This window comes from Lutjanus erythropterus, chromosome 9 (assembly GCF_056507025.1).
Source record: "Lutjanus erythropterus isolate fLutEry1 chromosome 9, fLutEry1.hap2, whole genome shotgun sequence".
Classification (NCBI taxonomy): Eukaryota; Metazoa; Chordata; class Actinopteri; order Lutjaniformes; family Lutjanidae; genus Lutjanus; species Lutjanus erythropterus.
In genome coordinates, this window is record NC_139325.1 from 19,613,828 (window position 1) to 19,640,036 (window position 26,209).

A 26,209-nucleotide genomic window follows, 5' to 3' on the forward strand; every position below is an offset into this window, starting at 1 on the left:
CGTATGTGCAGAGTGTGACACTAGGAGGACATTTTCACAATTTATTTATCCTATGTGTATGAAAATGCCATTTTCTGGGGGTGAGTCTACAAGCATTATTTGTGACCTCACAAATAGGTTGGAAGCCAATCCTGGTCCAATTAATATTCAGCTTTAAAAAGTGTGATGTGGAAACCAGAAGCCTCTAGCACACATACAATGAAAATTAACTTAGCGTCAAGTTGAACAGGTGTTTAAACACCTCAACTTATATTTACCTATAGACTCTGTATTTTTAATGAATGAGGAGGAGCATATTTCAAAGATTTACAAAAAGAGAATTGATCTTCCTTGTGAAAAGCTCAGCTATATTATTATTATTCATTACAGAAATTTATAAAACATGTCTGGAGGGGATGGATGCCAATCATTCATCATTATTTCTGGCTGTTAAAAGATTTTTTTCCCCTCACCACAGTTGCCTTGGTACTTGCTCCTAGTGGGTGGGCTGTAGTAGATTTTCAGATTTCTAATTGAGCCCTAGCATTCTTAAGCTTGGGAATGGCTGCCTTAGACAAATACTGGAAAAATCCTCCCAGAGACACAAAAAGTTTGAATGTGGCATACAGTACTGCATCTCCTGGCAAAAGTAAAAGGTAACAGCCAGTTGGTGGTGCTATTGCAGCATGTGAAATATTTTGTTGCCTGTCCATTACACACAGTATTGTAGAAACATTACAGTTAGAACTGCTCAGTATGGCAAGCTGATCAACCGCATATAATCTGACAATGATAGGATTTATGATTATGAGATTGCATGTAAATCTCTTGATCTCCAGGGCACCCCTATAGCTCACTTGGTAGGGTGTGCACACCATGTATTAAAGCTATCAGTCCTCTGCAGCGGCTGCCAGTTCGATTCCTGCCTGCAGCCCATTTCATACCCTCTCTCTCTACCCCCTTTCCTGTCATATCTTCAGCTGTCACTATCACAATAAAGGCAAAAAGCCCAAAAAATAATCCTTTTAAAAAAAAAAAAAAAATCTCTTGATTTCCCTTAGCTCTCACTGTATTAATGACTTTGACTCTACAAATCCCATCCATACTCCACAGAAGTGTCATCTCTGTGCATAGACTGCACTGTGTAAAACCGTCTACAATACATCACTTTCCCCATTTTTAACACCAACACCAAAAACATTTTGAATGTATTTCATTTTATTTGATTTCAAAAGTAGGGAAGGTTACTTCAGGTTTACATTTCTTTGCAACAACTCAGTTTATCAATCAAAAATACACCTTAAAAACCTGTAGTATAATCTCACTGCATCAGGCACAAACTGTTGAGGCTTGCAGTCTTCAGGGATATTGGGCCTTAACATAAAGTAGTGTGAACATTCTAAGTACATCAGATACAAATTCATCTTATTCCTAAACATTTAATCTTAAACAGTAAGAAATGTAAAAAAAAAAAAAAAGAAAAGAAAAAAGATACAAACTACTAATGTCCTTTGCATCAATTGCAAAGACAGTCATTGAAGTCAAGAAAGGCACCAGTATACAAAAATAAATGATTCTGAGTCTTCAGTCCTCAATATCATCCTGTAGCACAGGCAGCTCCCCAGTAGCATGTTTTATATAATGTAAATGCAGCTTTGCCACTTCATCAAAGCCCATATCACATTCACAACACTCCCACTCCCAGTACTTATGCTCTCTGTGCATGTGTGATTGACTCTCCTCTTGCCCCTGTCCAGCTTGTGGCTCTGCAGTTTCTGATTTTGATTCATCAGGTGGATCAGATCCAGCCGAGCCAAGAGGTTTTGAAGGATTGAAGTAATGCACAGGCTCTCCACAATCCGAATCTTCAGCAATTTCATGATCCCCAAACTCAGCAGCATCCTCGCTTGGCTTTTGAGTTTCACTTATCTCCACATGTTCTTCCTTTCCTTCCATGTTTGTCTCCATTTCTGGCTCTTCTTTAACAATGGTGAGAAGAGGTCTCTTCTTTTTAAGAAGCCGCTTCTTTGCAATCATAGCATAATGCTTGATCCCTGGAGTCATCCCACTGGACCCCACATGCGCTCTATGATGCCTTTTTCGGTGTGAAAATAGACTTTTAGGACTAGAAAAGCTCTTCCCACAAAATGCGCAATGGTAAGGTTTGGCTCCAGTGTGGATGTTGTAGTGATGCTTCAGATGTGCGGCCACCTGGAAGCTCTTGTGGCAAATATTGCACGTATGCTTCCTCAGACTGTGACCCTGCAGGTGTCTATCTAGTGACACCTCATTAAAAAAGCCTCTGGCACAAGTTAAACACCAAAACGGTTTCTGCTGATGGATCTCAACATGTGCCATCCATGTCTTTGCATTAGTGAAGTCTTTGTTACACTGATCACATCTGAGAAGTTCTGGTTTGAGCAGTCCACGTGACCTGTGAACTCTCAGGTGACCAAGGAGCCGTGCTTTCCTGATGAACGACAATCCGCAGTCTGGACACTCATATTTACGTAAATTTGGGACACTCTGGTTTTTTGGGGTAGGAAAACCATGCAGCTGTTGGTGTTTTTGGAAAGAGACCAGGTATGTATAAATCTTTCCACAAACCAAGCAAGTATAAATCTTCCTGAGTTCATTATTCAGTGAGGTCACCCAAACACCTTGTGCTGAGCCCAAGGGTTGTGTTTGCATTTCACACTGGTCTGCATCACCACCCGTGTCTTCGTCTCTGTTTTTTCCATCGTCTCCACTCCCAGAGTCTAGTTCTGATGCAGGATTCCTGTTGTCCTCCATCTGAGCTTCTTCTTCCTCCTCTTCCTCCAGGGCATGCTGGTGCAGGTGAGTCTTGAAGACTTCCAGGTGTGTAAACTTCAGTCCACAATCCTTACATGCGAGGCTGAACTGAATGTCTACAAAGAAGAAAAAAAAATAAAAGACCAATTTAGATGAGTAAAAATATTGTCACATTGTACATGTAGTTTTTTTTCTTTGACAAGTTATTTCAAATATAAGACAAACTAGCTGTTATCTTCTGATTTTATAATCAGATTTTTCTATGATGTTCCAGCTGAAATTTTGCAGTCAAAGAACAAATCAAAAAGCCTGGACATTACTTCTAACTTTATCAGTTTAAAACTTACAAGACTGAGCTGTGGCTCTTCTCTTCACTCACAGATGGAAGGTAATTCAAATGCATTAAATCAGCTCTTCACACTCATTAAATTATTTGAATGTCATTTAGCCTTGTTGAACATGTCTGTAGGGCAGGCAAATTATCTGTGCAGCCTGAAGTGTTTAACACAAACAATTCTGCTATTGCAGCTGCTCTGTGGGTTGGTCTTTGACTCTTAAATGGCACACACTGCTTACATACTATTCATTTCGCAAAGATGTCTTTCAATTAAAATGATCAAAAATGAAACATTTAAATATTAAAGGTGCACAATGAATTGAGAGATGATTTATGATCAGAATACACATTACATGCATGTAGAAATTATTTAGTTTAGTTAATCTTTAGACAATTTTGCAATTCCATTTTTAAATGATTAATTTATCATTTAAATAATATATTTAATAGGCAGATTTCATTTTTTTATATGTAGTTTGATGTTAATTTAACACTATCAAAGTCTACAGCCTAACTACTCTGGTGGCACACTCCGGGCTAAAAATGAAGTTGAAATTGTATCAAACTTCTTAAAGGTAGAATAAGTAGGATTTGTCAATTGTTGTTTGTACACACACCAGACAGATTGATGATTGCTGGGTCTCATCCCCAACACATCAAATATTGAGGATGCAGATGGTGAAGCATCCTCAGCTCAGTAAAATCATAACAAAAAGAAGATACAGGTGGAGGGCGGGGATTTTGCGTATGCAGCCAGTGACAAACTTCTGGTGGGTTGACTTAAGGATTATTCTTGTATAAGTCTATGCATTGTCATCTTTAAATGTAATGCTGCTGTAATTAACACACCCTGATAAAAACCAAATACACCACAAGTATCAATTAATCAGAATATAATAGACTCAACTGAGGCTGATATAATGACACAACCCAATAATTCAGGCAAAAGTTGTCCAATTTATTTTCCAACTTTTCAGAGAACCTTTTAATTGTTTCAGAAACAGCAAGTTAAACAAGTAGTCAAATGGAAATTGGTCATCTACAGAGGAAAAAAAGATTTTCATAAATTAATATAGCAAAGTAGCATTTCTTGTACAATACAAATATTTTTTTCCACTGCTTAAGTGCTACAGTAAACTAACAACTATCTTACATAAACATGAGCACTATTTTAGCTTAAGTAATGAATAATCTCACAACATAGTAATATAATACTGAAAAGGAAAGAACATTGGAGCTTATACATCAATTAATGCAAACTGTAGTACGACTCAAACAATTATAATTTGTTTCATGGTCATAACTGGGTCTTGAGTGCAAAATCATAACTTTTTTTTTTTTAAACAGCTCACAAAAACAGGGCACGCTATTAAATTTCATATATCTTCTCTGCAAATATGCAAGTAGGACCTCTTTCAGCCAAACCTTGAGCATTTAAAACAACACCAAAATTAGCAAAATTAGTATATACTTGTGCAGAATTATTTCAATGTCCTCTTTAACTTTGCAGTTAGTAGTGTTTCAACAGCAATTTTAATTTCTCTGGGAATTTTTCAATGCATGAGGACAAACATGCAGATGCACTGACATTTCTGATTTTATTTTTTGATATATCTAGATACTTAAGCCATTGATCCCCAAAGAGACTGACAAGGTTCAGTTGGCAGGTCTATTCAAAACAAGAACATTTCAATTGGCATCTCAAAACTATACATCTGTGACATCTAAAGGGGTTTTCTTAAACATTTGTACATTGTAATCCAGTGTAAACCAAAGCCTGAGAATAGGAATATAACCAAAGGAGGTACTTTTTTCAAATGTAAAAGGATAAAAACAAAGAAATATAGAAACAAATAAGGAAACCATGTTTGTACTTGCCTAAACAAAGGTTTTTGTACATTAGTAGCTTGGCAACCTCAAAAACAACCAAACAAAGAAACAAACAAACAAAAGAAAAACTACAATCTACAGTGTCTTCATTTTAGTCCTTTTCGGCTTGTTTATTCTAATACACTCCATGGGCATGTTCAATATAGTGCTGGTGCAAGTCAGTTTCTTGACAAAAAGTAGTTCCACATTCAATGCATGTAAGGCCATTGGTATCTCCTGATGAGACAGCAGCAGGGGCATCACTCTGTCTTTTGCAATCACCGATACATTTCTGGTGATGGTCGATAAGGTCCTGTATTTCACTGAAGGTCCGGGGGCAAATGGAGCAATGATACGAGTCATTGTTACATTGCTGAGTTTCATGTTTTTGTAATGCAGTTGGTGAAAGAAAGGCTTTGCCACAATGTTGGCACTTATGGCTACTTTGTGACTGGCTGTCTGAGTTAAGTGTAGGTTGGTTCAGTGTAGAGGATGGAAAGGCCTTGAGTTTTAGAGGCTTTGAGTTCATAGCAGCACTGAGCCTATAGCGAACCTCATTTGGTAGACGACAGCGGACTTCATCGTGCCAGGCAAGGTGTTGCTGCAGCTGATTCTCAGTCCAAAAGCCGTGGCAGCACAGGGCACAACAATAAGGCCGGCTCTTTGCCTTGGTTTTATGGGTTCCCAATTGTTCTTCTGTTTGGAAAGCTTTGCCACACTTGTCACACTTGAAGAGGCATTTGGCTGTATGCTCCGACAGACGGCTAAGAGGTGGGGAAACCTCAGCCCTTGCTTCAGAAGTTTGGATCTCTGGTTTAGATTCTTGCTTTACTTCCAGGCATACTTTCTTATGATCAAGGAGGGCATCTGCAGAACTGCACTGGTCCGCAAAGTCAAGGCATGATGGAAATTTCACAGGTGGGGGATCTGATCTGATTTTCTTTGTTCCTCTGCCAGAAGGGCTATTTTTCACCGTCACGTTAGTGCTGTTTACAGCTGGTAAATCGTCTGTCTTTTTGACTTCACTGCTCAAGTCAATGGACTCTTTTTTTGAACTCAAGGAAACATTTTTGCTGCTTGTCCTCTTTGAGTGAGCCTGCCATTTGTGGGCACGCAGACCTCTTGCTTTAATAAAGGTCATAGAGCAAATGGGACACTGGTGCGCTTTTGGCTTCAGCGTTGTTGACATGGACTCACTCCCAGTGAATTTGACGTCAACCTTTTCTGGGACCTGGTCAACCAAAGTGAGCCTGTTTCCTTGATGATCTGCAGCTTCCAAAGTGTTGCTATGTTCATTTTCACAGTGGGGAGCAAAAAGTGAACTTTGCACAAAGTTTTTTTCTGAATTTTGTGAACTCTGCATGGAAGGGCTCTCTGCACTTTTGTTCAAATCAGAGTCTTGCTCAGTTTTGGTTTGACACTGAGAATTAAACATCTGGTGGCGCTGGAGAACACAATGGTTAAAAAACTGCTTGCCACATTTGTGGCACTGAAAAGGTCCGCCATCCATTCTGTGGCCAGCAGTTTTCAAATCATCACCTTTTTCTAAGGACCGTGCAAATTTCTTGTCTTTGTGCCATCTTCTGTGGGAGCCAAGGGCTGAGTTGGACATGAATCGCCTCCCACATTCTGAGCAGTGAAACAGTCCTTTACTTGGCTCTTCCTGTTTAGGCTTCTTAAGCATTACAGACATAGCCAATTTTGCTTTTGCTACAGGTTTGTAACCCTCAGTATGAATTCTTTTATGAAAATTTAAAGCTCCAACCACTGAAAAGCTTCTGTCACACTTTTTGCATTTGTATTTCAAATTGGTTGTGCTCGGATTTTCTAAGTTGCTAACTCCTGTTTGATTTTCCATCTTTAGTTCCCCACTGTCCATTTCATTTACTTCAGCATCAACTGTTATTTGCTCAGCGCTTTCCTGTGTGGCGTCATCCATACCATCCTTTTGGAATTTTACAGTACAGTTTTCTGTAGGTTCTGTCTTACAATCAACAGCTGGATTGTCTCTTTTAATGCAAAGTTTTTTATGAGCCCTCAAAGAGGCCTTGCTGTTAAAATGTGCGAGGCATGTTGCACACTGGAGATCCTCCAGCGTGACCGCAGATCTTGGTGATGAAGGTGAATGCCCAGTCTCATATCCATGGCTTTTCATGTGAAACTGAAGTGCTTTGGCCCGTGAAAACAGCTTCCCACAGTCAGGACAGCTGTATGTGTTCTTTTTCAACTGCTCAACCTGATGCTGAAAAGACTTAATAGGTGGAGGGAGTAACTGGTCACTGTGCACAACCTGGTGTCTGAGGAGGCTGGAAAAAAGTCGGAATGACCTGTTGCAGAGTTCACATTTATGGTTTCCATTTTCATGTTTTCGCATGTGCAAAGTCATAATGCCCTTGTGACGGAACTTTCTACCACACACTGGACATGCAACCTTAATACTGGAGCGTGGGTGTCCATTAACAGAGTGCAAAGAGCCTTTTCTTAGCCTCAAATCTGCACACTGAGTCTGACTTTGCCTGTGGTGAGAGTAAGCTCCTAGAGACCAAAAACCCTTCCCACACTGCTCACAATGATAAATCTTTGGGCCTAGAAGGGTTTTCTTTGGGTTGTACTCTTTTGTAGCGACTGAAATATTCTCTTTCTTTTGTGTGGAGCAGTTTTTCATATGGTTAAACAAGGTAGCTGCATACGAATAAGACATCATGCAATCAGGGCATTGGAATTTTTTTCTTTTGGGATGGTGCAACTGATGAGAGACTAAAGCAGACAGACGTGAGAAGCATTTACCACAATCATTGCATGTCAAGTTTTTCTTCTCCAATCCCTCTTCCTGGTACAACACATTGCTGCTTATGTTTTCGTTCTTGTGTTGTTGTATGTGACTGCAGTGCACTGCATGGCTACTGGTTTCATAGCCACATGTGTCACACGTGTAAACTTCCACAGACTGACCTTGAGTCTGTTGTCTTCTCTTATGAATGCCATGCCACATTCTGTGAACACGCAGTGATGAAGCACTAGAAAACCATCTGTAACACTCTGGACAATCAAATCTTTCTTCAGTCATTTTACTCTCAGCTTCCCTTCCCGCTGTCAGTGCACACTGCACTTCAGTTTGCTCAAAGTCAATTTGTACAATTTTCAAACCCATCTCTGGTTTTGAAACAGTGCTAATGGGATAAACTCCAGTGTCATCGTCCTCTCTCATTTCCTGATCTGATTCACACAGCAGCTCAAGATCAGGATTCAGATCTTGGACAGACTCGTCCTCAGACTCACTTGCACTGATCACTTGTACATTGAAGTCCCCAGGTTCATAACTCTCCATTTCTTCATCACTCTCATTTACATGCAAGTCTTCTTCAGCCATACTAGTAGGAAGAAGATCCTCAGATTCCACGTTTTCCTCCTCAGTCTCTCTTGTTTCGCTTTCCTTTGTTAACGGTTGAGGTAGCACAGAGGTACACAGGTGGGCATCCTTCTCCGTTTCCTTGAAAACATCTGTATGATGAAGCTCATGGGAGTGCAGTGCTGAAGCCCTGGAAAACTTGAGCCCACAATCTTTACATTCAAATGCCTTCTTCTGTAGCTGACACACCTGATGAAGAAATGACTTTGCTGGGGTCTCATCACTGTGGGCTGTGCGCTTATGTCTGTAGTAGAATGTTAGAGTCATAAATACTTTTCCACATTCCTCACAGGGGAACCTTTTTGCTGAATCATTTGTCTGATTAGCATGCCATCGCTGATGGTTGAAGAGGGCAATATGGCCATTGAAAGACTTTTTACACTCACTACAGTAAAACTCATTGCAGCTTTTCTTTGGTTTTTCTTTCATTTCTTCTGGAGAGCATTTACTGTTGCGGCTAAATCGCTGATGTGTTTTAAGGCGCAACAGAGCAGTAAATGCTTTACCACATGAACACTTAAAAAAGGGCTTTTCAAGAGTATCATCTATCTGGTTTCCACTGGGCTTTGCTTCAACCATTGACTCCTCAGTATGACATACATCTCCCGAACCCCTGTTTCGGGACTTTACTAATTTTTCCTCATGACAACGACGGTGTGCATCAAGAGCTGAAGCTCGAGAATAATTGCGCCCACAAGACTCGCACTGAAATGACTTCTTTTTCAAATGTTCAAGGTCATGAAAAACTGATTTGGAGGCTTGTCTGTGTGAGCGTTGATGGTTGAGAAAGTGTCCAAGCACACCATAACGTTTCCCACAATCTGGACATTCATAGATCTGCTGCTTTGTTATTCCAGAATTTATGTGAATAGTGGACTCCTTTTGGGAGGTTTTACCATGATGCTTCTCCATGTGGGAGTGGAACTCGATTGGTTCAACAAATGAGAGCGAACATAAAGTACAGAAATTAGCGGTTTCACTGTCCCTTTCTGTGTCATGTAAACCATCATATTGGTCATCTAAATACACGCTTTCTTGCGGGTGCTGATGGCGATGCTCCAAGAAGACTGCCTCCTCTCTGAAGGCTTCTCCACAATCCCGACAGCAGAATACCCCAACCCCTAAAAATAGAAAGGGGAAAATAGGAGGTCAAAGCCACTCCTGTTTCCAGAGAAAGAAAGACAAGAAAAGAAAAAAAAACACAAATCACAAAAACACAGGTAGAAATCATGTCTTTATTTTAGAGGCAATTCAAGTTTACAGTATAATAAGCAACCATCAATTTGGTTGGAAATACAACACTGCCCATAAAAAAGAAAATGCTCGTTTAATTTAATTACAGAGGGGCTAATAACTTTGCTACAGAACATGCTTGATTTTTAAACAGGAAAATGTTACAAATACACTACAGTACTGCACCATTGGACTGTGAGTCCAAAGAGAGTTTTCCTCACTGCAAACCTGATTCTGCTTTCACAATCAAATCCAATGGCAAACACTAGCTTTAATTTAAAAAGGGTACAGACTGAATGACCATGTTTTTATGATAAACTGGATTATATCCAATTGACTTCACTTTAACCATTGAATCAGAGTGTAAAGTGTTTTATATGTGCCCATGTATGCACATTAAAGCTGTTGTTATCGGCAACTGATGACTGGCACCTTTAGTCTGGTATCACACCAGCAAATGGAAGAGGAAACAACACCATTAAAAACATTGTGATGCTGCACTCCAGAGGCACTTGACAGTCATGTTTTTGACACAGAAAATTAAGGACACAACATGCTCGGAGTGCAAGCAGTTAAAGTGATCCCAACATTGTTGTCTGTTGTGTGACAGCAAAAATAGATGCTACAAAGCTCCTTATTGTTGTCTTTTCACTAACAGTGAATGCTTTTTTGTTTTTGCCATGCCAAGGGAAAAAAGTAACCCGCTCCACCCCCGGTTTTATTAATGTTCAAATTCAGTGCAGTGTAACTGCAATCAGAATATGTCAGTTTATTAAATTCTCACCAGGCTTGGGAATTAAGGAATTACATGTAACAGATACAAAAAAGCTAACTGTATTAAATTACAGTTACATATAAAAAAAAAAGCCATACTTGAATTACAGTCAAAATAGAGATCATTTACAGTTTTGAATTATGGAACAATATACTGGTGAAAAAATGCTTTCCTGGGTGGAAATTTAGCCTGTTTTTTGTTTTTTAATCACTCAAATTGTGCACAACAAAGGAACAGCTAGACAAATTAATAAACCAAACAACGAATATAAGACAGAGCTGCAACGACTAGGCTAATCTATTATTAATCGACTTTTAAATTAATTTGCTTCTATTTTGATACTTGATTAATCTTTTTGAGTCATTTTAAATAAAATAAGTTCTCTGATTAAAGCTTCCTACAAGTGAATATTTTACAGTTGTGGATAAAACAAGACATTTGAGGACTTAATCTTGAGCTTTGATCAACATTTTTCACCATTTTCTGACATTTCATCAACCAAACAACTAATCCATTCATTGAAAAATTAATCAACCAGTTAATTGATGATAAAATAACGATTAGTTGCAGCCCTGGAAACACTATTAGGCTAAATGATTTCTCCATATTTTATAATGAGGTCATTTTAAAGTACCAAAAATAATCAAGTTACATTACTTAAATACAGTAATACTTGGATTACATTACTGAAGATATTTTTTAACAGGTAATTAGTGACTGTATCGGAATACATTTGTAAAGTACCCCTCCCTCTGGTTCCAACTCATCTGTGGGTTGTGCATGTGTGCTATTCCCACAGACAGTCTATAAAATTAAGGTTAACACAATTCGATTAGAAGGCACCATGGCCAATCAAAACTCAAGGCTTTAGGGACACCTGCTTCTGTATTTAGGCAATGTGGTCATGTCAGCAGTTATACAATTATGTCACATTCTTAAAAGGAACACATACGTAGGTTACCATTATTTATCATATCCAGTGGAAAGTCCAAAAGACTATGAGTTTATTTGAAACATTTACCACCTGCCATTCAGAATTTAATCTAAAGGGGGCAGTAGCATCCTTATATTGCATTGCATATTCACACTGCACATACAAGACGTGCCTGGATATTGTATAAGCTACATTATCAGGAACATGTTTACCAGTCAGTCTCTGGATCAGGATTACTGTTATTCTAGGTAGCTAATGAAGCTAAATTACTGAGCAAACGGATCTGAAATTCAGTGTACAGGTTGTCTGATTGTTGCTTGATGGTTAAGATTAATATAAGAAAAACCCTGTGCAAGCATAACATTATCAGCAGAGATGCTGTAGATTGAACCTGCAGCAGAGCATATGTTCTACCACTTTACTGCATCCCACATAAATGTCACCAAATGTATCCTATAATGAAGCCCCACCGTGCATGGTGGGGCTTCATTATAGGCGACATTCAATAAACGGAACTGAGTATCCATGAACATGAAATGATTAAATGACCAGGCGTGGATATGGCGTTACATCAGCACAAGTTAATGCTACTTTACGTTAATTGGTGGTGTTACGCATTTTGCCAAGTATTTCGTGTCCCTGCTGAAGTTCGTGTAGGAGGTCACTACGCCTAAACATGCTGGTGGTTTATTGATTGTTCCGGTAACGTTTAAATGAAGGTTAATAGATACTTACCATCAGCGGAGTCCTCGGCCGATGAACCGACGTTGTTTTCTGATGCTCCATCTCCATCGTGCGGTCTCGTGTCAGCTCCGTCCTCTGTGATCGCCGCGGCAGCAGCAGCTTCGTCCATCTTGGCGTGGCTCTGTTTGGTACTGCTAGCTTAGCTACTGTAGTTAGCGCTAGTTAGCTTAACAGCACCACCGTTGTTTTAATATGGCTTGTTTTAACCGAGGCCACTCAGCGCAGAGCTGGAAATAAAAAATGAATTTAAAAACGAGTATTCTTATCTAGCCAGTTTCTATACTACAAGGCAGCATTTTGTAATGTTCTTCGCAAGGCGAGTGATGATGAACGGCAAGGTTTGCTGCCTCGCATGCACACACACCTGCGATGTGTGGCTATGTATCCCACAGCGGAAGTGGTTCTTCTTCTTCTATTTTGGTTCCTTCAAGCAAGGCGGTTGACCCATGGATGTATTACTTGGGCCGTGTAAATGAGAACCCCAGACCCGCGAAAGATCTCGAGAGAGTGTGACCATTTTCACAAAAACCACGATTTTTTCCTCCAGCTGCCTGTTTTTGTCCGTGAACCGAAGCACATCTCAACCACAGCGTTGTCACAGTGTAAACATAATTGGTTTGTGCACAATAAAGGAACAAGGCGTACAAATCTCGCGAGATCACGCAAATCTAGGGTTCCTGTCTAAGACCGACCAATGACCAGAAGACAATCCAATAAAGTCGGAGTATTAAGTGTATAGTTCTGAATCGGTGTTTCTCATATGCTTTAACAGACCGAGCAGCTTCTGACAGGACCCTTTATCAGGACCTTTTTATCATAGGTCAATTTATTATTTAGGTCAGGTTTGGGTAGAAACAGATTACATGTAATCTGGATTACATAATTACATTACAAAAACAATTAAATATAATGAGACCAGATTACACTTAAAAATGTGTAATTATCTTTACATTGCCAAAGATTACTTTATTACATTTTTGATTATGTCTTTAAAATATGGTCATTTTAAAATTAGGAAAAAGGAATCATAATGAGCAATGCTCTATCAATTTAAGAAAAGTGTGTCCGATCCAGAGTATTTTAGAGAAGTGCTCCACTCTGTGACAGAACTGGTGGGAGAAAAGAGAACCCTGTGCTTTTGTGTGTGGTTCTTTTTTCACTTCAGTTGCAATGAAGTAATCCATTCAATTACATTACAAAAAAAGCCATGTAATTTGTATTCATTTTCAAGTAATCTGATCTAACCCTGTTTGTTAGAGACAGTGGTTGAATGTATTTGAATACATATACTTAGCACTGTACTGCTTTAAATCAAAGTACAAAGTGTGCAAACTGTACTTGAGTATTTTCTTCTAATGCCACCTTCTACTTCTACTCCACTACATCTGGAAGGGAAATATTGTACTTTTTACTACACTACATGTATCTGACAGCTTGAGTTACTTTACAAATAAAGATTTAAGCACACAAAACATGAACATACACAAGGTTTAGACTGTTGGTTGGACAACACAAACATTGAGATGGTGTCAAGTTGGGCTCTGTGTAATTGTGTCCGTTTTCAGAATTTTTACAAATCAATCAATTAATGAATGGAGAAATTAATAAGTGGATTAATGCATGATGATAATGAAAATAACCATTAGTTGCAGCAGTTCTATATAAAATAGTAAATAAGCTCCACCTTAATCATCTAAAAACAGTAAAATTCTGCTTTTACATAAATGCATAAGTATTAATAATCTTATGACAGGGGACATTCTTCTGCATTGAGTATTTTTAATACTTTAGTACATTTCCTGATTACACTTGCATACTTTTACTTAAGAAAATGTTTTAATCACTTTTACCTGTGATAGATTATGTATTAGTACTTTTACCTAAGTAAAGGATTTGAATATGTCCTCCAATACTGGTTGTACCAAGGTATTTCACATTGTGTTTTAATGTTTCCATTGTCTTTCACATGAGTGACATACACTGAACTGTTAGCACATTACGCTCAGTGCCTGAATAATTATTTAGTAATGCTATCAATAAAGAAGGATTTTTTATGGGGGATTTCAGTCCCAAATTGGCAGATTAATGTAGGTGTGTTTGTGTTCGTCCTCCAGGCAGGCAGAATTTCAGAGTGAAAATGTTGAATTTTTAATTGCAATTTGCCTTAATCAACCTTGATGTATATTTGTTTTCTGTACTTTGAACTTTTCAAAGAAAAAAAAAACAAAAAAAACAAAAAAACAACTAAGTTTAACTAACAAGTACAGTGCAACACATCATTATAATCAAAGGCAAGTTTTATTTAATCCAATATGTAGACATCATGGGAAATTTCTATTTCTTTCCATGCTAAAACAGTGGATAGAGGTAGAAGGGCACATGTGTTTTTGAATCTTAAGACGCTGAATGTTAAGACGCACAGGGACTTTTTTTTGTTGTTGTTTTTTTTACAAATGGAACCATGTGTTTATTTTACAGTAGTAATGAAGATTTTCAGTCACTTACAGTAATAGGGGCCACCAAAGCTACTCAAATGCCCATAATGCTAACAGAGGAGATGGGATTCTGAATTCAGCTAAATCTACAGTTATGGAATGAAATCATTCTGTATTCACAAAAAAATACATTGAATTATACTCAAGTGGACTTAATTTTATAAATAATGGGTACATTCCAATCTGAAATAGTCATTTTTGTGCCAAGACACACATTACATGGCACTCATCAGTTTACAGAAGGTGCTAAGTACTTCCACATATCATCAGTTTAAAATTATCAGTTGTAACACTGTGGAATTTGTTGAATTCAACTGAGGCTAACTGGAACAAAACGTCCATTTTATCTGGTCAGTTTCATGTTTGTCTTGCCATTGTAAGAACTATTAATGACAAAACATCACATAAATCTCAGCTTAATTTATTACAAAATGCACTATTTGACAACAGTGTCATTAACAATTGTGTAATGACACTACTTTCTCCCTGTTGCCAATAATCACTCAAGAGTTAAATTTACAGAAAACTCTTACTGTGAAATGACCTTTACATGGAAAACTGGGCATACACAGTACGATTTGAGCCTGTTTCTGACCCCATTTTTAAGTCACACGACTTATTTTACAATCAGACTGAATTTCAGCTTCATTGGGCTTCGTTTGCAGTGCCGTGCACAGGGGGAAGAGAGGACCAATCAACTAATCCAAAATGACTGTTGGACAATTTCTACCATGTCAGAAATTCCATGTTGGGAACCTCAGGCTCTCGCACAGTTGAAGAATTGTCTTTTTATTCCCATCGTGTCTGCAAACAGAGCATATGCAATTGCCATGGCGACATGACAAGTCATGTGGATGAAAAATTTGGACAGTGTGGCAAGCTTGGATCCAATTCTCTCTGCAAACTGGACAAAGCCATACTGTCCACATCTTCCCTGCCACCTGCAGGCTCTGCCATGGTACAACTATAAATCAGCCTTAGCATTACTGCTATGAAACAAGCTTCTACCTGCCTCAGACCTCTCAAACACATCTTTATTGACAATCGTCAATAGGCAGAATGGTCTGCAGGAGCCATTTTATTTTCTATTTTACCCATACAGTGTGAGCACTCAGGTCATGGCTTGGCAACTGGACCATACAGTGTGAGCACATAAATTGTGAGCTTTGGCTTTATATTGCAGACGAGGGTTAGGGTTAGGGTTACAGTATGAGTTGGAACTTAACAATATTTCTAGGATCACACAGTGTATGCCCAACTTAACTGTCACATTTTGTTTAAAGATACTTTTGCTTTGACCAAACTATCATGTTTTGAACTTAACTTATGAGAACTTATTTGGACCCAGCCAGTGGTTAATACAAACACTTCCTAACAGAGTTATACTGTTTGTGGTCAGCTTTCCATTGTATGTTCTGACACATGAAATCGGTGAGCCCAACAACCCGCCCCTCCTCTCCTCAAAAGCAAAGTCTTACATTTCTTTACAGTATCTTAGAAAGAGAGTTGTTCTGTGTTTTGGGAGTGAGGTCACATTGTTGAGTCTACCTTAAGCACAAACTAGGCCTAAAATACCAAGACAGCAGACATGCAGACTGTACTCATAAAAGGCACACAGTATACTGTACATGAAGAAACACAGTTCAAATGGTTCAGGACATATGAACAGAACTATAAAAGTACTAATATTATCTAAATCTAAAGGTCATTGGCAATAAATGAAATGTAGGCCATTGAACCTCATTAATCTGCACCCCTCAGGAGTTGTTTAAGCAAGTTAAGTATTTGGATAACTTGAATGCATTTAAAAAGATGGTGAAAGTAATTTAATGGCACATATACACACCCTCTCTTACAAACAACACTCGCAGTCTCATTTGGAGGTGACAGACTTTAAATCAAAAGTGCAGACTAAGTCAAGTTTCACTTTTTTCTTTTTGTTTTTAATGCCCATCAACTCAACTGGTCAAACTGCACACCTGAGGGTCAAATAAAGGAGGTTCCACTGAAAGAATAAAATATAAAAAACATAACTAAGTTTTGTTGCTAGTGTAGAAATGTCAAATCTCCCCTTGTGCATGTTGCAAGTAATGCATTTGTAGATCCAGCTCCCGAGGAAGAGAGCACCCGCATATCATGCACTGGAGGAGTCGTTCTGGAGCAAAAGGCAAACGAGGTCCAAGTTTGTGAGGTTCTGTCCGAGGGGCAAGCTGAGGTAGGGGCAGGGTCTGTGGCATGTGTGGCCTCTCGCTCATGACTGCCTGTGGTGTGAAAAAAATATTTGGGTGTGGAGGTCTTAAAGGTGCACCAACTGCGACAGAGTGAAGAGGATGAGGACCTGGCAAAGCAAGAGGAGGGAGCGGAGCAAGTGGAGGTGAGAAAAAAGGAGAAGGCTGATTTATGATTATTTGAGTGCCTGTTACCATTGGTTGCTGCTGCAGCTCCTGTCCATTCCCTGGTTTGAGTTGCCCAGTGAGCAGCGTTTGAGGACCCACAGGATTATTTTGGAAGCCCCATACTGGCGTTCCCATCCCCTGGCCAAAACGATGCGGCTCATATTGAATGGAGATGGGAACCTTCTGTGTTGCTGCCTGACTCTGTACATTGGACCAGCCAGCTGACACCTGCTTTTGCTGCAGCTGAAAATCTTGATTATTTACTAACTTCTCAGGGGAATTTATAGTCTTTGGAATCCCTGGCGTTGTTTGAATGTCCCACAAGGTGCTACCTACCCCATGAGAAACAGGAGTTGAAATTGGCATAGCACTGCTTTGGTCTATTTGAGCTGAGGTGGATGCACCTGCTAAGCCTGGAGGCCACTGCTTTTGAAGCTCACAGCTGTTCCATGGCTTCTCTGGCTGGCTAACAGTCGACGGTATAGCTTGAGGATTACTCATGTCCCAGATTCTAGTGTCCTCTTTTTTAGGAGGTGATGGCTCCTTTTGTGATGACACTGGGGCACCTGGCCATCGTGGCAGCTGAAGCTCTTGACCGGGCTTATTTGGAGAGCCCCGTGAATTTGATGGGAGAGCAGGTCTGACACTCCACAGAGCAGCTCCATCTATGTAGGACGGAACAGAAAAATCATGCTGCAAAGAGCTTGTGGAAGCAAGCACTGTGGATGTGGGTGTGCTACTCCAAGTAACAGGCTTGGGCTGCCTGAGCTGCTCCATCTCACTCACTGCTGAAGGGCTGGAGTTTTTTGGCACAGTTGCCAGGAGGGAACTGACAATAGAAGGATTCTCTTTCATAAGCGATGACTCTGAATTTTGAGCAGATGTGGAGCCTGACTGAGTTATCTGAGAGTTATCTGCCCAGCCTGGACTTCTCAGATGGTGTTGCTGCAGGCCAGCCTGCACTGAGCTCTCGAACTGCTGTGGCTGAGACGATGGGACAGGCATGACCTCTCCACCATCCACCTTCCACTGCACTGGCTGAGGGTGCAGCTCAGACATCCATGACTCCTTCTGCTGTCTGCCTTGTAAATCCATGTGAGATGAGAGCAGGGAAGACTGTGAATGTACTGCTCTTCTGTGTAACTCAGCATCTCTCATTGCAGAAACTGGATATGGAGACGGCTGAGAGCTAACCATCCCTGAGCCTCCTAGCGGTCTAGACCAGCCCCACATGGGCCTCCCCCCTCTCCTCCCGCGACTCCCCCTGCCTCTCATCCTAGCACCAATTGGGAAAGAACTATACTGGCTGTAACCCTGACGCTTGCGAGCATGGATCTTCTGGTGTACCAGTAGGCTGCTGAACCAGGAAAAGGTTTTGTGACACTCGTCACAACGATGAGGTCTCTCTCCTGTGTGCGTGTTCATGTGATCACGGAGCAGATAGGCTAGTCCAAAACTCTTGTCACACAGGTCACACTTGTGAGGTTTGTCACCATTGTGTGATAGCATATGGTGCTGCAATTGGGTCTCATCACTGTAGCCTTTACGGCAGCTGGTGCAGCGGAAGGGTTTTTCCTGATGCAGCTTTTGATGTGTTTTCATGTTCTGCAGGAAGGCAAAGTCCTTCCCACAGTCAGGACATTTGTATGGCTTCTTGCCTGTATGGATGATGAGATGTTGTTGTAAATAGCTACTGAATCTAAAGCCCTTGCCGCACACTTTGCACTGGTAAGGCTTGTCCTTGGAATGTATGCGCATATGCAGCTCTAACACTGAGCGGTGGCGGAAGGTTTTTCCACACTCTGAGCATTTGTATGATTTAATACTTAAGCCATCATTTCTCCACTTCCCCTGCACATTGTCACTGCTTAGCGGAATAAATTGTTTCTTAGGTGGTGCTGCTGCCACCTTTTCTAAATATTGTGCTACAGACTTGTGGTCACTTAACATATGTCGATTTAAACTGGATTCATCACGATAAACACATGGGCAGTGGGGACAGGTGTGTCCTTTGTCCCAGTACTTATTAATCTCACCGGGGGTTCTGGGGGTTCTCTCCAGCTTCTCATACTCAGCCTCATGGATAAGCATGTGGGCTCTCAGGTTAGCTGGTTGCCAGAAGGTCTGGGGACAGAGGGGGCAGTTGAATGTGCGTTTTGGGTCCTCACTCTGGTGTGCATTCTCTTTTCCTGGCCCCTTGACTGCCTCCTGTACGGACACAGGGGCCTGCTTGCTGGGCGACTCAGCGGAGGAGTTGGTTTCACGCAGTCTATGTTGGCGGCAGTGTGCCTTCATGTTCTGAGCAAAGGCAAATTTCTTACCACACTCAGGGCAGCGGAAGGGCTTCTGGCCTGTGTGCAGATATTGATGCTGATGGAGGAGGCTGCTATATTTGAAGGTTTTACCGCAGATGTTGCACAGGTGAGAGCGGTTGTTGTCTGTGTGCTTGCGACGGTGGTCTTCCATGACGGAGTAGTGTTTAAAAACCATGCCACACTCTGGGCATTCATAGGGTTTCAGGGCGGTGTGACATCGCTGGTGGTAGCGCAGGGCCGTGGCATTTGGGAAGGACTGACTGCACTCTTGGCATGTATAGATGCCCTCAAGGGAGTGGGTTGTCATATGCCTGGTGACGGACACCTTAAACTGGAACTCTTGACGGCACAGGGGGCAGTGGTAAGGCTTTTCTACTGTATTGCAGCAGTTGTGGTCCCTAAGCTTATCCACTGTATAGAAGATCCTCCCACATTCTGCACATTCAAATCTGCCCTCCTCACTTGTGTGCATCTCCCGCTTTGGAGTGACTAGTTGCTCCTCCTTCTCCTTATGTTCATTCCTGTGTTTAATGAGGCTGCTGCGGTGCTGAAAGGTAAGGCCGCATTCTTTACAGGTGAGGGGCGTGAGCTCATCTTCATGTGCATGAAAGTGGCGGTGAAGGTTGAATGTCTCGCGGCGGTTAAACCTCTTCCCACACTCCTTGCACTCCAAACGGCACTTTTTTGGCTTGGCTGTGGTATCAGCTTCCTGCCCCAGCTCTGCCTCTTCATCATCTTCAACCACATCCTCTATTCCGTCGACTTCTTGCACTGGCTCCTTCTCTCCACTCTTTTTATCAGAATTTAAGTTTTTCTTCTCATCAGAATTTGAGTTTTTCTCCTCATCAGAAGGCGACTTTTTCTCCTCATTAATCTCCTCTGTATCAGCTGTAATCGTATCATCAACATGTGAATCCTGCTGCACCTCTTCGGCAGTCTCTGTAACATCATTGAGGTCTGAAAGAGAAGAGCACATCATAATAGTAACTTAGCAAAGTGATTTGCAAAATTTCACGTCAAGAACCCCTAAACTGTACCTATTTTTTATACCTTCATATCTTCCTAACATTTCCCCAAGGATAAACAGTATATGGTGTTATTAGCATTGTCCTTAACTTCCTTTTACCAGTCAGCCTCCCTCTTCCCTTCTTTGTTATTGTAATGTGAAAACACCACATTTTCACACAGTTGGAGAAAGTAGAAGTGTACGTTCTCCTACTTATAGTTATGGTATAAAATCCCAGCACACCAGCAGAGTGTCTCTCCTGCCAGACTGCTGACAGCGTGTCAACCATTGCAGCACATCACCTGCTATTTGTTTCTATCACTCTTGTCTGCTCCCATCACAGTTAGTTTTGTTGTTTGTTGTGATTTAGAGACTTGGTTTCTGAAGTTTACAGCCTGCCACCCTGCTGCAATGCTCTGTGCACAATGACACAAGTGACAAAAACAAGAGAAGAAACTTGTTTACCATTACTCATTTCACCTTCTCTCATCAGTTAACAACCAGTGCATGTTGTCACAAGCATTTTCCAGTGTGCCAGCTAATATAAAACTATACAAACTCCCTTACTTATAATTTCTCATTGAAATGTTATCTCAGCGGATTTTTGTAAGCATTTATCTGCTTTATCCTGTTAATGAGAAGCACACTGACAGGTCTCCAACTAATGACTTGAATCTTTGACTTTCAGGGGGCTGATTATCGTTCAAAATTGAATGACACCTTGACTTTGATACCGGTTCATGACACTTTTTTCAATACCAATTTTATAAAAACCATTTTGACAAAATTAAAATTATTTTATAGTACAAACCAATGAAGTTTGGTACCTAGCCCAAGGCAGTACTGCAAAAGTCATACATTCTGTCATTACTTTTAGGGATGTGTGTGATTAGTCAAATAAACATTATTAATTAATTAATTATACAGGGTGTCCACAATGTCTCTTTACAATTTAAAAAAAAATTATTACAAAGGCAATTGATGAGATATATTAATCAGATTTGTTCTGTGTACTCAGTGGTTATCAAAGTTTTTAATCACATTGCATTTGTGTATTTCAGGTACCCTGTTGATGTTATTGAAACAAAATCGGATACGCAGATTCAGCGAAACCACAGGATTAAGTATGGAAGACATCCACCGTCATGTCCATCAATTCGTGCATGCCACAAGAAATTTATGGAGACAGGGACAGTGTTGGATAAAGGGAGGAGTGGACGACCAAGAACATCTGAGGAAAACATCGATCATGTAAGACAAGCCTTTGATCGTTCTCCTACAATGTCCATCCGTACTGCTGCCACACAGTTGTCCATACTTAATCCTGTAATTTCGTATCCAATTTTGTTTCAATATACCATGATACACATTGTGCCTTTTCTTGAGGAGTAGCCATTTTTAGGGGTTTATTTAACAGAACCTATTTCATCAACAGGGTACCTGAAATACAAAAATGCAATGTGATTAAAAACTTTGATAACCACTGAGTACATAGAACAAATCTGATTAACATATCTCATCAACTGCTTTTGTAATATTTTTTTTGAATTGTAAAGAGACTTTGTGGACACCCTGTATGTCATTAATCAGCCCTCACTAGTCAGCGCCAGAAATACTAGTCAATTAAATTAATTATTTGGGATGTTCCTGGTGACAAATTTTGCCGTTAACTGAATGCAACTTTTACTTTATACTAGCCAGAAAACACTTGAGTTGAAATTTAGTTTTATTAACTGATCATGTTAAACACTATCCAAAAAAACTACTGTGTGTATTAAGAGCCACTTGGAGCTGTTAATCACATTCTACAATGACCAAATCATGCATCATGCAATACAAACATTGCACATTAACCTACAAAACATGACAACAACTAACTAAATGCTTTACCTTTTCAGTATGAAAAGGATCAAAATCTCTGGGGGTAAACAACATTGTTTAACCAGAGCTGACGTTAGCTGTCAGCCTGCCACAAAGTGTGGTTAACGTTAACGATGCTAGCGACACTGCTGCAGGTTAATGTCTGTGTCTGTGCTGAACATGGTCACATGTTGCTCCAGTCGAGTGGGTGTATGCCAGTTTTTTCTGGCACAGCCTACATTCAACCTTATTTTCATTTTCTACATTAAAACACTGACAAATTGCACTGTTTTTACGAGCTGTATCTGTCTGACTTTGCTGATAACAACATCTGGGGTTAGGTGGGCCATCGCAGCATTTGCGCTGGGGGAGTGGGGCTGCTGTCTGATGGGGACGCAGCCCCGACTAGTGGTGGGTGGATGCATAACATCTTAGAGACAACACTTAACTGGCACTGTACGTGAATAAAATATTGATAAATAGTTTAACAAACTACTGTTTCTCATGCCGACTAGTGAGGGTAGCCAAGTTTAATCGTATAGTTGACTAATTGCACAAATCCCTACTAATTATTGATATTTTATTTGTGTGCAACACCAATTAACTATTCAAGATCTTATGTAGCAACCAGCCACTAGCTAGTCCCCTCTCTCTTCACCCCCCCCCCCATCTACTCTTCAGCTATCCTATCTAATAACGGCAAGAAAAGTCCAAAAACATAACTTCAAAAAAAAAACAAAAACAAAAAAAAAAAAACCTAATACCATCACAGTTTAGCAGGATTTTGATCTGGAAATTCAAAAAAGGTTTGCAGGCCATGTCAGAATAAAGTGGCATATAACCACTTCTTTGGAGCAATGTGTAAAAACATTCAGCACAGGTACTGTATGTGGACGTTAACGAGCAAGGAGAACAGGCTGCAGATGCTATCACTGCTAACTTTAGCCATGTGTGACACTAATGTTATGATGTCATATATGACATTGTTTACATGAAGATGCTGTGATCCTGTTCAGTCTGAAAGAAAATGCATTTCGTGAGTTGCTGCCATGATTTGTAGAATACTGTCAATCGTCAATTGATGGTCTGACGATGGTCGTTTGGAAAATTGTAACTAGGGATGCACCAATTGACTGGCCAGAGATGGGAACTGGACGGTTTTCTGTGTGACAGGCCCTGACTCGTGACCGGCCAGTCAGCGCCACATATCTCATTCTGTGCCGCTCATATTCACACAAATGCTCTGCACGGTGGTCATGTCATGCACACAGCAGAGAATGACCATAATGTCAGCAGCACACACTCAGACACATGCTCGCATAAAGTCGGTGCTAGCAATAGATTCCAAGAACAAGATAAAGAGAAGACAGACTGTCTACAATGGGACAGAGCAGCTGACAGTGTCGCCAAACAGCTGTAAACTTTCTAGCTCTTCATGCTAATGTTAGCCACCAGCAGACTGCTGTTCATAGACTGACAGTTAAAATCTCACCTCCTGTTCTGGCTGAACAACCTGTGATGATGCATCCCCGCAAACATTTTCACACCCAGACTTGTTTAATTTCTGCATCTCTCTTTCCCACTGCAAATTTTTACTACAGGAAACTGTTGAACTGCGTCAGTTTCAGGTTTGTTTACATCTGATTCCACATGAGATCATATGAAATCGCTTCCTGTGATACCTTGCGAGATTGCGTTCCTTCTAGTACATAATATTAATATAATAATGTAATAAGGCCTGGCTGTGATCTGGAGCACTTTTGGAGAAAGTATTAAAGTTATTTTATAGTCAGTGTTTTTTTTAATGAACATTCAATTTAGTTTTTACAAGAAAGTTGCAAAAATGTTTGTGAATGCTGTAAACTATAATTCTTAGAGAGACTGAGAATCGAAACTGGACAAAATCGGAATCAGCAGGTCAGACCCTTAAAAAAAATGGAAATCGGAATCGGCCAAGAAAATTGGAATCAGTGCATCTCTAATTTTAACATATCATACAACTCTAACCAACAGATTAATCAATAATTGTTTGTTGCAGCCCGAAACACCACAACATGCCACACAAAATGAAAAATGTACGTGACTGTTTTCTTGCTTTTCAACTAGTTGACTAATCTAAAATGAAATTCCCAGTCAATCGACAGAGAAATTAGTCACCAGGAGCATCCCGAATTGTGCTACTACTGTGCCACTGAAAATAAGTTATTTGCCTTTTTGCTGAGGACCCAGTAGAAGCCCCTTAAACAACTGAGGGTCCCTGGACCCCAGTTTTGGAACCACTGGCTTGGCAAAACAGAAATAAATAGTAAACAATAAACTAGAAATAAACAAACAACCCATCAGCTGTTCATCCAACAAACCAACACAGATATGATCTTAGGTCCAGACCACAGTCTACAGTGCAGGATGCTAGCTTGATTTTGTTATGGTAATTAGCTTTAGCAGAGTTGACAGTGTGTACTGAACCGGTAGTGAGAGCTACAGCCCAGGTTAGCCCGGAGGCTAAAGCTAACTGTAAAATACATTAAACACGTTAGCATACCACTCTTATCATTTTCCCGCTTGTGTTTTTTCGCCTCTTCGTCGTCGTCTTCGGGCTCAGACCAGTCGAAAGCCCGCTGGTCGCCGCCCGGAGTCTCGGTCATTTTTTCAGCCGTTGTTAGGTCGTCCAGTGAATTGCATGGCGTTTTGTCGGTTCCAGCACCGGACTCGACACTAACCTCGGAATGGCTGGCAGTACCACCACCGTCGTTGCCAGCACTTGGTGTGTGCTGCTCATCGCCGGGGCTCTCCGTGGTTTTATTGGGTGTTGTTTCATCTTTCTGATTTAAGCTGCATCCTGACTCCTCCGCCTCCGTCTTCTCCCCAGATGTTTCCACCTCCTCCGCAGGGGATTTCTGTCGTTTCGGAGACTCCGATGGGTCTACGGCGGCCATGTTTCCCCCATGCACCCCCTTGTCCAGAACACACAAGGATCATGCTAGCCTGCCTGAACAAGGAATAAGATTTCCGGTCGAAACTTTCAAAATAAAACTCTTATTGCTAAAAACTAGCTGCAGTTCATCATTTCAGAAAATATTATTCGCAGTCTTAAATTAAAAAATCCCTTTTCTATGACTGCTGTGATGTTGTTATTCTACACACCAAACAGTCTCTTCACAACTTTAATTAAACAGAAATAAACTTTTCAACACAATAATGAGGGCTGCAACTTGGGCTGCACAATTAATCGAAATATCGAAATCGCAATATAGTCAAGTACAATATCCGAGAGGTTTTCAAAGTGGGAGGTGGGCCTCCCCAGGAGGGCTTCAAACAGTTTCAATGGGCAGTCAGTGAATGGCAATTTTTAAAAATGTGTTAGTAATCAAAAGGAGATCACATAGAATAGCCTAAATGTGTTTGATTTGGTTATAGAGATAGCTCACAGATACAGTATTGGGGAATTTTACTGTTTCCCCACCTCTCCAGAGTCACATACCAATAAATGCTGTTGGACAGACCTTTATAAGTATTTAATGTGGTTGACGTTATGTAAAACAGTAATATTAGGCTGTCTTGCCTCAGTTGTTGAATATCTATAATCATGAATAATTATGATCCCATAGACATCCAGTAATTACCTGTTATTTTCACACGTAATTGATTAATCATTTAGTAAATAAATAGATATGGCACAGAAAAGCAGTAACATGACGCTGAAACCAGCGAATATCTTACATTTTAGCTTAAAAAGTGCGTGAAACAATTAATCAATTATCAAAATATTTGGCAACTGATTTTCTTTCAATCAACTAATCCCATGGTTCCCAACCTTTTTTCCTGTGAGCAAGTTTTACTGTCCAAAATAAACATCAATTAAATTGTTTACATTCTTAGAACCTTTACCTTTGATAAATGTCTCTGTTCTAGTATAAATTTAACATTTTTATTTTAACAGTTTAGCAGAGTCAGCTTCTACACGCTCATCCTTACCAAATGATCAATAATAATTCATTATCACAAAGTTATATCCTACAAAGTAACCTGCTATCTTTAATTTAGGACAAAGAAATGTATCTTTT

The 26,209-nt window shown here is 40.3% G+C and overlaps 2 protein-coding genes across 4 annotated transcripts; both read right to left on the bottom strand.

The window, feature by feature from the left end:
- Positions 1-1,338: 1,338 nt before the first annotated feature.
- LOC146321296 (uncharacterized) lies at positions 1,339-12,850 on the bottom strand. 2 transcript variants are annotated; one of them, XM_084726390.1, is made up of 2 exons: positions 12,065-12,824; positions 1,339-2,888 (listed from the first exon to the last, which is right to left on the bottom strand). In XM_084726390.1, exons 1-2 carry the CDS (start codon positions 12,180-12,182, stop codon positions 1,564-1,566), a joined length of 1,443 nt encoding a protein of 480 aa, XP_084582516.1. In that variant the 5' UTR covers positions 12,183-12,824; the 3' UTR covers positions 1,339-1,563. The 2 variants fall into 2 exon arrangements, with proteins under 2 accessions (XP_084582516.1, XP_084582515.1); XM_084726389.1 differs by lacking the exon at positions 1,339-2,888 and adding an exon at positions 4,044-9,508 and having other exon boundaries at positions 12,065-12,850.
- Positions 12,851-14,352: 1,502 nt separating this feature from the next.
- LOC146321297 (uncharacterized) lies at positions 14,353-25,141 on the bottom strand. 2 transcript variants are annotated; one of them, XM_084726392.1, is made up of 3 exons: positions 24,688-25,141; positions 16,992-20,236; positions 14,353-16,829 (listed from the first exon to the last, which is right to left on the bottom strand). In XM_084726392.1, exons 1-3 carry the CDS (start codon positions 25,079-25,081, stop codon positions 16,629-16,631), a joined length of 3,840 nt encoding a protein of 1,279 aa, XP_084582518.1. In that variant the 5' UTR covers positions 25,082-25,141; the 3' UTR covers positions 14,353-16,628. The 2 variants fall into 2 exon arrangements, with proteins under 2 accessions (XP_084582518.1, XP_084582517.1); XM_084726391.1 differs by having other exon boundaries at positions 14,353-20,236.
- Positions 25,142-26,209: the final 1,068 nt, after the last annotated feature.

What these genes read in the sequence shown, in the direction of transcription:
- LOC146321296 (XM_084726389.1), bottom strand. Translation starts at nt 12,182, where the DNA reads ATGGACGAAGCTGCTGCTGCCGCGGCGATCACAGAGGACGGAGCTGAC. An exon ending in GGCCGAGGACTCCGCTGATG is followed by an intron (nt 9,509 to 12,064) that starts GTAAGTATCTAT and finishes TTCTATTTTTAG; the next exon opens with GGGTTGGGGTATTCTGCTGT.
- LOC146321297 (XM_084726391.1), bottom strand. Translation starts at nt 25,081, where the DNA reads ATGGCCGCCGTAGACCCATCGGAGTCTCCGAAACGACAGAAATCCCCT. An exon ending in GCGGGAAAATGATAAGAGTG is followed by an intron (nt 20,237 to 24,687) that starts GTATGCTAACGT and finishes CTTCTCTTTCAG; the next exon opens with ACCTCAATGATGTTACAGAG.